Here is a 16,874-nt window from a genome sequence, read left to right as displayed (position 1 = left end):
ATAAAGCTTTTACCACATTATATATAACATTTAAATCTATTTACATTCAGAAAAGCGTAAACACAGAGGAGTTATTTAATTGTTATATTTCTTGAAAAACTGCAAACATTAGCTGGTGCCAGATTCACAGATGTTTAATTAATTTCGTAGTTAATATAAGCAAATATTTTAGGGATTTGGAAAAATAGATGACCCCCCCCCCCCCCCCCCCCCCCCCCCAAAACAAACAAAAAAAACTTGGGTTTTGAGCACTTTTGAATAAAGTGAATAAAGACCAGCTGAGAAGAAATGATGTGTGGACTGATCGTAACAAAAACGGTTTGTCAAATGGTGTCAAGTGCCAAAAGCTGGCAGAGAACTTTTGTCTTTAAATTTTTGTCTCAATTATTTCCTCTTGTAAATCACAGGATAAACACCGAGTTCAGAGTGATAGGAAACAAAGAAAGAACCATCAATTCAGACAAAGTGCTGCAGAAATACAGAATACTAACTAGTAATCCCAGCTTTAAACATACACGCATTATGCACACATGCGCGCGCACACACACACACACACCGATGGGAGCGACTGCGCCAGTGTAGTGCCTTTACAGTGTCAGGACCATTTAGCCTGCCAGCCTGCAGGTATGTGACTGTTCACTTTACATCTCATTAACTATTGATCAACCTCCCCTCTCTGCTCTGCCACAAAAACCTCCGGCCTGCGTCCCAGTCTCTGTCTTCAAATACACACACTGTCTCTGAAACGCACAAACATACATACCAGGGACCCACCCAACTTGCCAGTGTACTCTTTCATCATCTCTCAAGGGCAAGTACAAGAGCAAACACACACACACACACACACACACACAAGCCAGGAACTTGTCACACAATAAGAGGCCAACTGTTACCCTCTATGCCGCTAGGCTTACTGTAAAGGCTGGTCTTTTATAACTGTCTCCAACAAATGCACACAAACAACCACACACTGAATTAAAAAGGGAGAGGTTGCATCACACAAACCAACCCACAAAAAAAAAGAATCACATTAAGAAACCACAAACCCTCAGCCTGCTCTAAAGCAAATATAATTTTATCATTTGGTGAATGACAGTTAAACACAGGATACCCGTTTTATCCAATTATAACTGTAAACACGCACAAACACAACCTATCTATTTACATGCGCTGTAAAGACGTATTCAATTCAGGCCCACACGTGGTGGTGACAGCGTATGTAAGTCGACTTAGTACAGATGCAGCGATTCTGACATTATTGGCCGATACCAACATCTACGGCGTTTTTTGTTTTGTTATTTGTTCTGCCTTTTGTGCCAGTGAACCAAACAAAAACCAACAAATAAATAAATAAAAATTTTAAAATTATGGCTCATCTTTGAAAATCTACCAAGCCAAAAACCAATGCGGCACAAAAGTAAACACTGGCCACTGCCATTGCTAAATGCCATCGTATTTGCAGATTGACTGATGACAGCGAACGCATCACGCGTCACCGTATTTGTGCATCTCGACCTTCTAGTAAAGAGCCAACAGGCGTAGTTACATACTTGTGTTTAAGCACAAAGAGGTACAGCAAAAGCTTCTAAAGAAATTAAATACGCTTTATTCGGTGTTCATGCAGCACTGTGTAATATATTGCCTAACAGAGGTATGCAAATGACAGAGTTACTTAATTAGCGCTACTAATTTTTTTAAACTTATCATTTGTGCCTATTAACATAAATGAAACCGTGAAAAGATTTCAGTCTGAGCACTGTCTCCATATGTCTTATCTCTGTGTTATGAATTATTGTCCAAACCATTATTGTCCATAACCCAGAGATAATTTGTTGGATAGAGACAGTTTTTGAATTTTTACCTCTCTGCTCCACCTCAGTGGATTTTAAATCAAACAATCAATATGTGATTGAAGTGCAGATTTTCAGCTTTAGTTCAAGGGGTTAAGAAGAATCCTTTAAGATGCTCTGTTGCTGCTTGTTTGTGGGTTTCTCTGCATTCAGTTTTTTTATTTAATAAGTGAAAAGCTGCTCTGTGAGGTTGAGATCAGGCGACTGACTTTGCTATTTGATATTGAAGAATATTCCGTTTCTTTTCCTTGAGAAAGCCGTGGGTTGCTTTTTCGGGATGCTTTGGGTCATTATCCGTTTGCACTGTGAAGCGTTGTCTGATCGGTTTTTGCAGCATTTGGCTGAATCTGAGCAGAGAGTATATTCCTGTGCACTTCATCCTGCTACTTCTACCAGCAGTCACATCATCAATAAACACTAGTGACCCGTTTCCATGCCATAACGCTGCCTGTGCCATGTGTGATGTGTCCGATCATGAGATGTTTGTCTTCTTCTCCATATTTGTTAGTGTTCCCATCGCTCTAATTATGAAATAACAAGCAAACAAACCTCACATGGCTATGAAACTGCTTGTCAGTCAATTGTCCAATTGCTTTTGAGCCTGTGTATAAAAATGACCACAATTCTCCAACAGTTTACGCAAAATGATGTAAAACCCTCAAAATTAAAGCTGAAAGTCCGCACGTGTCTCGTGATCGGTCGGCTTTAAAACCCTGTGTGGTCGTGTACGGACGCAAAACTAGAAAACGGTATTTTTTGTATAAGGTTCAATAATCAGACGATCGGTTGATTGTGAAATTATTACACGCGCGCAGCACTGACTGTATGTGCGTCAGTGCCGCTATGTCGTATTTGGGCAGAGATGAGTGGAGGGGCTCTTTAGTGATGAGTGGCAGCATATTAGTGGTGAGTGGAGAGTCTATCTTACTCTGCAGACCACACACACACACAGAGTTACAATGCAAGCACGTCTGCAGTCACCGAGAACAACGTGTGTGTGCGTTTGTACAGAAAGAAAATTACTGTAATGAGAGCTCTGTGTCAGCAGCTCCTCCCGTCTCCCTTCAGCCTGCTGATTACAGCCTGTTTAGATAGTTAGCACACACACGTGCGTGCACATGTACACACACACACACACACACGAGCTGACCCAGCAATGACCCTCTAATTAATTAACTCTTCCCTTTCTTTAGGTTGCTTAGAAATCTTTCTCACTCGATCTTACCAACCACGTGCAGCACCTAAAAAAAAAAAAGGGACACATAAATTTAGAAACGCGCCCTTACCACCCACCCATCCATCTATCCGCCCGCCTGCACACACAATGCACAGTTTCAGCTCATCAGCCCAAATCCCTTCCCACCATCTCTTTCCTGCCATCTAATCCGGCATCTATCAGAATCTGGCCACTTTCCCTGTGGCCAAAATACACAACTAAGCCTAGCTATTTCCAGACAACATCTATTTGTGTGTGAAGATAATTGGGGAGGCCCGTACATGTGTCTAAGCGTGTTAAGCATATGCATCGGATTGGGAGTCTGTCTGAACGGGTCAGTGTGTTTGTGTCTGTCTCTGTGGGCGTTCAGGTCATGTTTTCCCTGCAGGGTGAATAGTGTACAAGTGGATCTGATTACATAAAGGTGTAGCCTGCAATCAGAAGTGGTTCTGTGGTGCAACCTGTCTGCTGCTGGACTAAACAAGGCCACTGCTAATCATACTGATTGCCACTGTATGCATGTGTGCTCCTTTCAAAAACTGCTGCCAAACTGTTGGGGGGAGGGGGTAACCGAACCAAACAGCTTCCAGGAGTTACTCAATTGTGAGAGGGGCAAGTGGCTTTATTGCGCCACTTGCAATGGTAAAGTATTGCTTCTAATTTTACTGCACGACAGTGGTTTTATGACCTCACAGTGGCATATGGCTCAAGTGAGGCTGGCCTGCATATTTTGGTTACTTGGTGATTTTCGTGCACACTAACCCTACTTCCAACATAACTACACATTCAAGGTGGCAGGATTATTTTAAAGGTCTGTTGTACATGACTGCATTAGATTTAGCTTGGTGCACCTAATAACTGCCTACTGAGATTAGCCCGAGTTAACCTTTAGTGTAATAAATTCACAAAGCAGTACATTGTTTTGCTTTACATATGTTACAATGTAAAATTTGGTTAAACAAGTTAAACACCAATTAGATAATTGTGATCCTGGCTTGATTGACTCTTCATTGAATAATTCATTTAAAATAACTTTTTTTACTCCTAAAAGATAAGCAGTATAGTTGTTTTTGTTCCTTAAACACAACACGAGCAGCAGCTCAAGTTTATTGCTGTTTGTACGCCAATTATGAGCGAGCCAAACCAGTCAATCCAATTAACAGATTCATCCCCACCTGCCAGATTAAACATGCACCCGACAGATACGTGAGAAGATGTCTGATAACACAAGCTGTTCCACTTGCAGAAACTGTTGCTATTGTTCCAAGCCATGGTTACAGTATTAGTTTTCAGTTGTAGTCATATGCAGTGAATTAATCTGCTCTGATTCTTTGTGCTCTAAACATCCCGCAGGGCTGTTGGGAGAAACCTTGCAGGGTGGTTAAACAATCTTTCCTGGAAACCTGAACCCGTTAAAACAACACGCCGACTTATCGAAACTGGACGACGCAGATAGAATCCCAATCCCGCTCTCGGTCGTGTTCTTAATCACATCATTAATTTATTGTTGATCCTGCTCAGTAGTTCTCAGTACCAGCACTTGCAAGAGGGCGATGCTCCAGGTGTTTTGTAACATGAGGTGTTATGCTAAGCTCCCGCCAGAGGAGTTCATCACCATGAGATTCAGAGCTAACTTGTGTTCAGTGAATGACTGGATCTGTCGCAGGGACAATGCAAATAACGAGGGAGGGGGGCTTGTTCCTGACAGCGATGACAAGGAGATAAACTGCTTCATCCATGCAAACAAACACATCAAAAACATATCATACGGCTTAGAAGTGGCCGGCATCATACCTCTAGCATTGCACTGAATAAGTGTGCATATGTGACAAGACTGGAAAACTGGAGTAAAGATATATGTTTTTACTGGTTTGAGGTTAAAACAAACAGCACATGCTGCCTTCTTCTCACTGCTTGCTTTACCATTTATACATCGTTTACTCCAGTCGGTATTCGTAAAAAAAGTCTCATGACTAAAAAAAAATGCTGCACAAACCAGAAGTTAGAGAAACCAAACAGGCATTGCTAAGCCTCTAACCGGCCATGCTAATTACAGATTTTACATTTATCTTCGTCAATGTGACTCTTATGCATCTCCATACAAACTTTATGCTCCGGTTCATAGTCAATAGAAAAAATTAGCAGTATATGCGGAAGCAATCCACTGGAAAGTATGAAATTTGTGTGTTTTCTTTCTCTAGATTTATACTTTCGAGCTTGTGGTGAACAAAACGGACAGTGAAATAAGAACAGCAACACATGCAGGCAGTGGTGTGAACAGGGGTAACAGTAGCCGCAGGGGTTAGAGGGGCTGTGCACGGGGAGGGATGGGTGTACAAAAGAAGTTTGAAGTGGGACAGAAAGGGAGGGAGAGGAGATTCTGGCCAGCTATATCAAAGCAGGATGAGAGGAGAAGAGTTGGGAGGCGGGAATGACCCTGTGAAGGTGTGCCAAGAGAGCAGAGAGAGGGAGAGAGAAAAGAGGGAGAAGGCTGGGACTGCACAGCCAGCCCAAATCCCACATTCAAAGGCATTCTGGGCACATTCCTGCGCATCAAGCACACCATACAGTCAGGCAAAAAGAGTAGATGTCAAAACGTCACATAGCATTATCTTGCATTATTTCAGCCAGATCAAGTGTGTTTGCATGTGTATGGCATGGGCGAGAGAAACAATTCCAGTGTGTCGCCTGGGAATAAAGCTGAGCCTGCCTCAACTTCTGCCACGACACTTTACTGCACAGTCATGTGGCAGCGCTGAAGATGCTAATTCTACTATTTAGCCCTCTGCTTTTCCCACAGATAACAGCATGGATGCTGCTGTGATCCAGAGTTGTAGCTCCTCTAGTAAAATAAATCACCGCAGTCATTTAGTGACTGATAAGCTTTAAACTCATTGATTTAACACCAGGACAACACCTTCGTGTCACCAATACTTTTTTAGCAAATATTGGGGGGGGGGTATATTTAAGTGTTCTTATGCAGGCTATATTTAAAGTGTTGTTTTCAGACTTTATGCAGCTATGATCAGTGTTAAAATCTCATGTAGCTGTTGTCCATTCCAATGTGAAGTTTACAGAGAAGTGATCATGGTGCGACTCAGGCATGAAGCTTTCACATGATCATTTAATTTTCACCCTGAATGCCCAGGGCACTGGAACCAAACAGACTGCAAACAGTACTGAAAACTGCTCCACACCCACCTGTGGTACTGGGTCTGAAGGAACTGAAACTCCTCCTTGATGCGGTCCAAAGTTTCTGGGTAGGTCAGTTTCAGTGACTGGGGCGTCCCCGAAGCTGCAGCCGCCGCTGCCGCTGCAGCTGCCACCACTGACGCAGAGGATCCTGGGGGTGCCTGTAGAGGTGCCTGAAAATACAAGAAATATTTATTAAAAAGATTGTTGGAATTAAATGTCAAAATCGCGTCATTCCCGGTGTCCTTGAGGAATTTGCTACAGTGAATGTTATCAAAGAAGCAATAATCGTGAGCACCGTATCTATTCTCACGTCTGTGAGGAGCTGCTGAATATAGAAATACTGTTATTGCCAGATGTGAGCGGGTCAGCAGAATAGGGCGGAGAGACACAAGAGCTTCTCAGCCAAATGAGCACACTTTGTTTAATTGCAAGTCTGGGTAGAAGAAAAAAGAAATAAAGGGCAAAATAGAGCATCGGGGGTGCAGAACGGGGGAGGAAAAGGACCCCATCGTGGCCAAAGACCCCTTCCAACCCCTGTGTATAGCCTCTCCTCTCTGCGGGATCCAGAGCAATTAGGAGACTACAACCATAGGGGTAATGCTGCAGGACAGGCAGACAAAAGGGGGCTAAGAGCAGGCCTAGGAGGGTGGTCGGGGCTGTCAGTCCATTTGTCTGTCTGTTTGGCTCTCTCTCAAAATAACAGAGGGAAGAAAAGACAGCCGGTTCACAAGCTTCATGATTGTCATCTAAGATGTTCATTTTTAGCTTCTAGCACTTAAGAAATTATATCGAACTAAAGCATAAGTACTAAAACTTATATTTGGTAGGCCACAGATTTTACTCTACACAGCGCTGCTTAATCGATACATTTAAAATCTGAAACAGCTGACGATGTTTTGCCGTTTTTAAAATCAGGAATTGTACAAACAGACTTGGAACGTTGAATTTCTTGAGCGTTTTCATGATATAAATGCAGATTTCTTCTCTCTTGAAAAGAATAAACCAAAAGTTTGGGCAGTGTTACAATTCCAGCCAGGGCAGATACGACTTGTCTACTAGTGCCACACACATTGTGTTTACCCTGCGGCATTATTTTCTCCTTTGAGGGTAGTAGAAGAGTGCAACTCATTTTTCTCTTATATGCATTCTTAACTGGTAGTCATGTAGCTTTGCTACGTTTTGTCTCGCTGCCTGGAGATTTGCTAGGAAGTACTCAAGTTCCCTGTGCAATGTGGAATATTTATGCTGAATGCAAAGGGAGAAAGCTGTGCTCACACCTGCATTCTGTCGAACCCAAGCATATAGCAGACTGTGTGTTTAAGTTAAACACATGCAGGGTTAAACATTTTTTGCTTGATTCCATTTTTAACGATATACATTTCCCATCCAGTTCTTCCGGAGACTACATTATATATGCTATCCTGTCTTCCAAGCCATCTGGCTGGAATTTCTCCATCACAGCGTGTCCAAAAATAATAAGCTGCCCACCTTGTCATCAAATAACCTAAAAGGTTATTTCTCTAAGCGTGGATTGTGACAATTTTTAATTTGGTTTCAAAAAATAACCCCACAAATCCTGATGTTGTACAAATCAGCAGTGTCTGTGAGGCATTAATGATGTATAATTAAAGGCTTAATTACAACATCGCTCAGCTACAATGCAGCAAAACAGTGTGTAAAAGATGTTAAATAAAAACGTGCGTGTCCACATGTGTGCAGACGCATGAAAGAAAGATACACCAGGAGAGGTTTGCCAGCAGGTGAAACATTATCTGAGGAAAGGAAATTAAATACTGAGGAAAGACGGGGAGTGCAAGGACAGAGAATAGAGATGAAATTGGGAGGAGAATTTAAAGGGGGGAAAAGGTAAGACTGATGAAAAGTAAAAATGGACAGATAAGATGGATGAGACTATTTTTGGAGATACACAGAGAAGAGGTGAATGAGGAAGAATTTTCTAAAAGGAGATTTAAATGGAGAAGAGAAAGGGGGGAGAAATGGAACAAGAAAAAGGAGAAAAGAGAAGAAATGGAAGGAAAAGAAAAATGGCTGATAGAAGAAGGGCTGTGGCCTCATTGTTCCTCTTTCTTTCTAACAAGCTGCTCTCAATCTGTCGGCCAGATCCCCCTCCTAGAGCACAGAAAGCCACACAAACACGTGTGCGCGCACACTCCGTTTTTCCCTTACACACTCAAACCCAGTATTACAAACACTCACCCCCACAAAACACACACATTTTGTCAGTCACACACTCCCCACACACTTCTGATTAAACGCACACACTCCGCTCATTCTCACGCACGCACACAGACACACGCGCGCACACACGGAGAGCAATTACTCTTCACAAGAGGAAAAAAGAACACCAAGGCCATGGCCATTTTATAGGACAGTGGAAGGTGTAAGAAAGAGGGGACTTTTTATCGCTCTCCTTCCTCCTCTACTTCTCTTCAACATATTCTGGACGTTAGAAAAAAATATCCCCCATTTTATCTCATATTCATGTCTTCAAAGGACAGGTGAGAGGAGAGACTGTGCCTTCTTCAAAAAGAGAGGATTTTATCCCCTCCGAAAATAAGGAATCTACCATTCCCCTCTTATGTAAAATGTCAGTCTGTTGGGTTTTTTGTTGTTTTTTTACACTGATGCACATACAGATGTTGCCTGTGAAACACTAAAGCATCCATCCTATCACAGCATAGCGTCTTAACTCCTCTCCCACGAACCAGCGCTCTTAGTCTGTCCAAATCCCTGATCTGGCAAACAGCTGAGCAGGCTTAAAAGTGAGAGGTCAGACCATTAAGCTGACCTGGTAACCTCTGGGAATAGATCTAGGCGGGGAGCCTCACCTGATAATCCCACGGTCAGTTATTCCCTCCCTCCTCTGCCGTGTCCCAGGCTCGAAGGCAAACAAGAGACATGCCGTCTGCCCTTGAACAAAGCTTACATAGGCTGAAAATCACTGTTACACAATTACAGGCTCGACCTTTTTGTGTGTGATACAATTATGAAGTCAGGTTCTGTAATACTGGGCAGGGATTGCGGGAAGTTGGGTGGCAAGGAACACGGAAGGAAAGCTTATCTGTTATGATGAGAGATCATCTGATTACTCAACTGTTCAGTTAAATCATTATGAAACTGCTCATTCTTGTGTAGAGAGAAAAGTTAAAGTTAGAGGTCCAGGACCCTAACTTGCGACCCCATCAGATTAAATGTATATGCGAACACACACAGACATATTCGCCACTAATCTTTGTCAGTACTGAAAAGCCTAGTTCAGTTTCACAGATTTAAACAAGATCTTTCCTGGAAGAGAGCACAGCCATCCATAAAGACAGATATTATTTAACATCAAACACTGCATCCAAAAATCAAACACAGCAGCGTGGCCGTGACAATCCAACAATGCAACCGACAGTGCAAAGACAAGCAAAATTATAAATGTATGAATAAAGGAGAAACTAAGCACCCATTAAAAATCTGATGTAAAGGGACCATTGCCAGTGTGGTGTTTTCTGAATTATATCATTCCTGTTTTTATTTGAGTTACCTCAAATTACACCACGAGCAGCAAACCGCCATGACCTCACATCCTTGCTCGAACCCCCACGCTCTCAAACAAACATGTGCAATCAGACTCACAGATGAGACAACACACCCACACATGACCATTATAAACATTAAATTTTCCACAAGTATTTACAAGCACATATGCACTTCATTGCATTCACACATGACTGCAGCTCCAACGTCAGTATCAGCGGAAACCTGCAAGATGTGTCTTCGTCCTCGCTACTCACGCTGACCTACAGTGATACAAAATTCACAAATGGAGCGGAAATGGGGCCGTCGCTGTCATGAGGTAGTTGTGTCCACTCTGAAGAATGCTTTTCAGTGTCTTCTTTATAAGGATGCAGGTAATTAGGGAAGGAAGAGATTTCCAGTGGACAAAAACAATAACTTTTTTTTAAACTGTAGTCTTCACCACTAAAAAATGTGTTTTTCCATATGCACAATCCAAGAAAGAAAAAATAAAAGATTTGACTTCCACACTGCAAATCCTGAATAGTGCCTTTGCAAAAGAATGCAACCAACGCCAATATTTACACTGCAGCAAAACATGTTCAACTTAAAAATAAGCCTGCTCACAGTAAAACAAGATTGAGAGTCTCAAATAACACTAGCAGTTAGGTGAGACATTCTCCACACGACAGCGTCAGCAGTTAGTGGATATATTTACCATGTCCACATTCATTGTGTGTTAGCGTGATTACATTTTCCAATCAAAAGTTCAACTCTGATTGCAAAAGAAATGATGCTGTAGATGTAAACAAAACAGAAAGAATGGATTTGTAAATCAATAACACAGCATTTTCTTTAAAATGTCACCATTTTATCATAATTGAATATTATGTGTTGATTTGAAAATTTAATGCCAGCAACACGCATCAAAAAAGTTTAAAACGTGGCAAGTTTGTGCAAGGTGGTGCGTGGCCTAGTTTTTTTAAAAAGCTTTTGTCATATTTTTCGTTTCATAATGTGCCAAATTTCTGTGGGTGGCAGATCTGGGCTGCAGGTAAACCAATTTAGCACTCTGACTCATACGAGCCACGGTGTTGTAATAGAAGCAAAACGTGATCTGGCATCATCTTGGCGAAATAGAAAAGACTGTTCCTTCTTGGGGTTTTTTGTTGTCTTTTACCCAAACCTGTGGGTGCAGCTCCAAATTATGTTTTCAGGAGTGTCCCTGAGACCATGTGCGGGCTTCCATTACAGAATCATGCTTTAATGCAGTGCCGTCTGAAGGCCAATAAAAATCACAGAAATTCAGTCTTAGTTTTCAGTCTTCAGCCTTGCATACAGAGATTATTCCAGATACGGTTCCAGATTTAAATCCAAATTCTTTGAAACTTTATGCTGAGCAGCTTAACAGAATCACCTTCCTAATAAAGCCATAATCTTAAACTCAGAAAGACGCTATATTTCATAGAAAATCCCATTTTGAACATTCAATCTGTATTTCGTTACATAGTATCCAGGCTCTTCTGGGTAGTGGGTTGGAAACGAACTATAGCTGAGACGTACTGAAACATCATAAGTAAGAAAGAGAGCATATGGCAATATTCTGACTTAATGCCACTAGAAAAAAGAGTCAGGAGGTCAGGAAAATGATTGAAATCCTTCGTGAGGGGAACAGCAATGTAACAATGTAGTCAATGAATTTGTTTCCACAAATAAAATATATATACAGGAACATAATAACACCAGTGAAAGTCAGCAGGATTCACTGCTGGGGAGGCATAAATGTCAACAAAATTTCATTTTCATCCAGCCAGGACATAATGAGACATTTCAGGCTGGACCGACACCAAGTGGCGGACCAACCGACTCATCCCTCGAGTCACTCTACTTGCATGACTGAAAAAAAAAAAAACCCTTGCCAAATATATGTTTAATTGTTTCATCGAATGTCAATTCCTCCGTCTGTCTCCTACAACTGGGAAAATAATTTACTGCTGCCTCCCCTCATATAGCTCATTAGTCAGGCTACTAATTACACCGCTTACCCACAGAGTCGATCAGAGTAAACACCCACCGAGCTCTCTCCTGTTGTGTCTCATCTGAATACCACCAAGGACGCAATGACAATAGGTCTAACCCCGAACAGCATGTCCGAATGCGTATCTGTGTGTCGCCACCCCCACACCTACTCATCTCTGAGGGCCACGAAACGTGTCGATATCCTGTCCTCTCAAAAAAGCTTTTGAAATTAAAGCCTCTCATATGAAATTATTCAGGCATGACTGTCAACATTTGACAGTCATTTGCATTGTTAAAACAGTGTGCAGTGTGGAAGAGAAGTTGCCCCCACACCTCTGGCCCCCCGCCACCTTCCATCGAGTAGGTCTCGGTGCTGGAGAAACCTGCTGGTAATCTCTCAATGACTTCTCTTCTTACAGGGGAGGGGTTGCCAGGCACCTGTTTCATTAGTGCCACACATCTTTCTTTCTCAGTTTTCTTCTCTCCCACCACCACCAGCACCCCCCCACAACCACCTCCTCATTCCCGTCTCCTTCCTCCCGCAAGCCTCGTTATTCAAATTTCCCTGCTGTCAGCCCACATTAGCAAAGCGCCACAGTTTGCCTGTCAGCTGGCTTAATTGCTGGAGGTGCCTTCTTTTATTAGGTAACCCCCTCAGCTCGTTTGTTCCTTCCGCCGAGACACATCGCCACAACAGCTTGTATAAACCTGAAATCCCTTCAGCCTCTTTTCCTTCATTTTCCTCTACCTTTTCTTTCTCTCTCTAATCACTGGCTGAGCAAAGCAGGCAAGCTGCAGATCGATAGCCACGCTCTCACTATAGGACAACACTGGTGATAAAGAGCTAAAAGCATGCTAGGACTACGGAAGTGGGTCTTGCTTTATGCTAGCTCTGAGGGAGGAGAGCCGATGACTCGTCTCTCTGACCTTTTCTTTTCTTTTTCTTTTTTGCATTTTACTCTCACTCTAGATAAAATTAATTCAGTAAGAAATACTCCTTGCTTGGTGTTAGTGGATAATAAGGAGATATACAAGGTGAAAATGCATGCCTCCTTTTGGTCTCAAAAGCAAAACAGTAATTCGAAAATGATGTAGACCTTATGATTGAAGCAACAACAGCAGCAACGGTGAAAATCTAGAGATGAAAAAGCCAGAATTTAAAAACACATGGCGCTCCTCCTGCAGCTCTCCCATCTATAATCTAAGCCCCTCCTACCAGACAAGCTGGGGCATAAGCCCTAAAATATTTCTGCTGATTTCTGGCCTCACACTGGATTTGAACCCTAGGCTTCCATCAGGCACATCTTAGCCTTTTTCATTATGTTTGTCTGTTATGCTACTCTAGACTAACTACCAGACCTAAAAAAAACAAAAACAAATGTCCTTAGCAGCTCAAGCTTTACTTAACAAACTGTGAAAAGAGAGACCAAAGGAGATCCAGAACTCTAATTCCTGTTGTCCCTGCTCTTAAAGGTGCTGGGGTGAATTGGCATCAGTGAGGTAATGAGTTAGGCTGAAAAAGAAATGCTTTATATTAATCAGCAATAATGTCACCTTCACAGAAGTCTACAATATTTCCATCTAGGATGTTGTGTTAGATTTGCTAACTGATGTCTGTAATTTCTGGAGAGACCTCAGGTGAGTTTTCTATCAGTGCATCTAACATTAGCCACTACTAAATGGATAATAGACAGTTTTAATCAGACATAATGACTTAAACTAATAGAAACCAACCCCTTCCCCTTAGACCAGGACATTGCTTAGGATAAAATGGCAGGTAGGTAATTATGTTATTGCCCCTAAACTCTGACAATAAAAGAATCAGTAAAACAGATGGTCAAGGAATACCTGACATCTAACTAGCCATCCAATAATCATCACATTTATCTTACATGTCATTAATGTATATTAAATGGTTAGGGTCAGTGTAGGAGGTTTCCTATTTAAATATATTTTAATATTATGTTTCTGATGTTTTTCTTCTTTGTGTTTGTGCGTGTTTGTGCCACTGTGGCTGATCTGAATGAACACTAATGGCCTAAGACAGCCAGACATGCCTGCCATGCCTGCCAATTCTTATTCTCATGTATATATCTCATGTATATCTCATGCACATATCTTTCTTTCTACATAGCACTTTAATTCTTATTGTCTGCACTGAAGCACCGCAGCAATTTCCTAATGTTGTAAACCTCAACATCTGGCAATAAACCCATTCTGATTCTGATGATCTATGCACTTCTTTCCTATTCTGTTTTTGGCATCGCTTGGACCCTAAAATAATCTGAAAACAGACACTGAATTCTTCCATGCGGTGTTAATGCTATTTTGGCATAGGGATCTAATTTGTGCACATAATTTTACTTTGATTAGCTGGTGAAAAGTTCAGCCCTGGCATGCAGAGCGTTCATTTTCCAAGATGTGCAAGATGTGTGATTGAAAAGTTAATTTCTGATTTGCCTCTTGCACTTTACAACAGTATGTGCGTATATTTTTTTTGAAGGTAAGAGTCATTTCTAGTAGAATATTTGAAGCTCGTGATTACCAAGCACCTCCTGTATTTGAAAGAAGGAAATCGGGAAAGAAGATCTGTTGTAAGAAGCTCTCACGATTCAGGTTATTTTACCTGCTGACTGCCAGATACAACCGCAAAGTCTCTTTCTTAGAATGTGAAAATACATGCAGCATTTTACAGTTACCATTTGGCAACTATACATGTCAGAATACGTGACTGCGTGTTTGTATATTATATGGGTCACTTCCTTCAGAGCACACCAATATCCAGTGATGACAGGTTACTGCCAGCCTAGCATTTCCGAGATTAAACAGTTTGCTGGGTTGAGTGGCCCTTCACTCCGAGGTGCAAACAAGAGCCGCTGATGGCCGTAGACTTCCTTATGACGGCTGCCTCACATGGTACCGTTAAGCTCTGTGGAGAGTTCAAATCAAAAGGGACCGCTGTCCTAAACATCCCACCCAGACCCGCCACAGTCTGCTACTCTCACCCTGGGACGCCTGCCCATACATTAAGATGTGGTTTCTTAGCTCTCACAGGAACACAGTGAGGAGAGGCTGGATGAGAGGGATTGGGTTTACAGTGCAAACCACAGACCCACAGTCTGCCTCCTGCCCTGCCTTCCTGCACTCAGCTATACTACAAGCACAGCTGCTGCTAGTGTGTAATCTTTCTGCATGTGCTGTATGTTTGGGACGGGGGCTCCAATAATGCAGTCTTTCCTACAAGGAAGTATAGGTTGAAATGCTGAAATAGACACAATGGCAAACCCACAAAAATCCAAACGATGTCTTTCTAGTCTCCACCTGCTTGACTGGATTTGTGAAACGTTAATTACAATGGCGTACACACACATTCCCATGAACTTTTCAATACGAGGGACGTGAATGTCAAAACACTGTCAGGGGTGGGGTGCAGGGTGGCATGACTGAGGGATGTAGAGGAGGGTTAGGCAAATGAGCAGGTCTTAATTGATACTTCACACAGCTGGAGGACCAGTGTTTATGTATTTCAGCCTGCTCAAAAGCTCTCCACATAAACTCCACTAAAGCAAATTAAACCCATGCAGCACAGATTTCCTGTCCTAACCTTGCAGAAATCTATCTCAAAACACAAACACCTTGTCATTTTCTCTTTTCGTTTATTTTATTTTTCTTTGAGCCCACGTGCTGTTACTGAGATCGTTTGGCACTAGCAGTTATCTTCTTGAAAAGGGTTTATAGTTTCCAGCATCACATCGGTAAATCAGGGCGATGAATCACTTGATATGATGGGAGGGAAAAAAAGCAAAAGCCGAATTTGTAAAAACAATGAGTGGCACTTGAGAAGGGCAGGCCATTAAGGGAAGGTGACATGCCAAGCTGACTCACTTCCCCCCCTCATGGTTCACGAGGAAAGCAGAAACAAACACACACACTTCATCATCTGGGTCAAGTCCACAATAGTGTGGAGATGGGAGGCTCTGCGTTTCTGGTGGTGGCCACCAAGGACACGAGATTTACACACAAAGGCAGTGGGTAAAGTTGGACGTTGTGTGAGTGGGGCTTTGCCTTACTGACAACAATCTTCCTGACCTTCATAAGACAAAGCCTACACCCAGCGTTAGCAACGAAGGCAAATAATATATGTTCTAGAGAAGAGCCTGAGGAGAATCACACTTTCCATACAAGAGAGTCCCCGGAAATACACACTGAGGACAAAAGACAAGCAATTTTGACTCGCACTTTCTCGTTGAGGTTCAAAAAATGTTTCAATCACACTGAATTTAACTGCTACTCAGTCTGATACAATAATCTCAATAAGCGCGTGGTTACATAGTAGCTAGCTTACTTACCGGTGGTCGGTTCTGGGGAAACATTGTAGCCGCCGACTTGTGAGTCTTTGCGTTTATTTATTTTTTTGTCCTTTTCCCCCCTTTTCGGTGCCCAAAGCTTCGTCGAAAAATACGAGCAGTCGATGTACTATTGTTGGTCTCACAGAGGCATTTGGCCGGATTTCAAAGATAATAGCGAAGCTAGCCTCGACTCGCTCATTCCTCGCTTCAAGACTCCTTTGTTCTGGGTTATATCTCCAACCCCACACCGCACCGCGCTCGACGAGTAGTAAGGACGGGGAGAGGAGGAGAGGGAGAAACACCCGGTCCAAGGAAGCTCTCCTCCAAGTCCTCAACTTCACGCTTCCAGCAATTACACTGAGGCAAATTGTTTCCCTCCTCTTCGATAAATATATATATAAATATATATATTCGCCGTCTGTAGCGTAAAACGCCAGAGAAGGAAGGGGGAAATGTGGTTCGCTTGTGGCTTCGGAGACGGACACACCACCAGCACACTGAATGCAGCCGCAGCCTCTTTTGTCTCGCTCGTTGGCCTGCACTCTTTTCACACAACACTCCCAGTCCCTCACTTCTCTCACTCCCCCTTGCTCTGATCCTCAATGGGACATTACATATGAGTAGCTTTCTTTGAGGAAGGGGGGGCTGGGGGAGAACCTTAAGACACGGTTTGCTTCACAATTATCAGCCTTAAGATTTTCTATTGTTCTTTTAACAGAATGA

At 42.4% G+C, this 16,874-nt stretch overlaps 1 protein-coding gene across 6 annotated transcripts in view; it reads right to left on the bottom strand.

The window, feature by feature from the left end:
- The window catches only part of tle2a (TLE family member 2, transcriptional corepressor a), a 35,096-nt gene extending 18,366 nt beyond the window's left edge, over nt 1–16,730 (bottom strand). For 3 of the 6 annotated variants that reach the window (XM_012920184.2, XM_076880017.1, XM_012920186.2), the window contains exons 1-2: nt 16,152–16,730; nt 6,268–6,431 (exon numbers count right to left, since the gene is read on the bottom strand). In XM_012920184.2, coding sequence (XP_012775638.1) covers nt 6,268–6,431; nt 16,152–16,175 — 188 coding nt within the window. In that variant the 5' untranslated portion in view covers nt 16,176–16,730. The remainder of the gene's footprint in view (nt 1–6,267; nt 6,432–16,151) is intronic. The other 3 variants (XM_012920185.2, XM_012920187.2, XM_012920188.2) reach the window with 1 other exon arrangement.
- Nucleotides 16,731–16,874: the final 144 nt, after the last annotated feature.

Source organism: Maylandia zebra, linkage group LG23 (genome assembly GCF_041146795.1).
Source record: "Maylandia zebra isolate NMK-2024a linkage group LG23, Mzebra_GT3a, whole genome shotgun sequence".
Classification (NCBI taxonomy): domain Eukaryota; kingdom Metazoa; phylum Chordata; class Actinopteri; order Cichliformes; family Cichlidae; genus Maylandia; species Maylandia zebra.
Note: the sequence above shows the minus strand (reverse complement) of the source record. Positions and strands in the feature narration are given on the sequence as shown.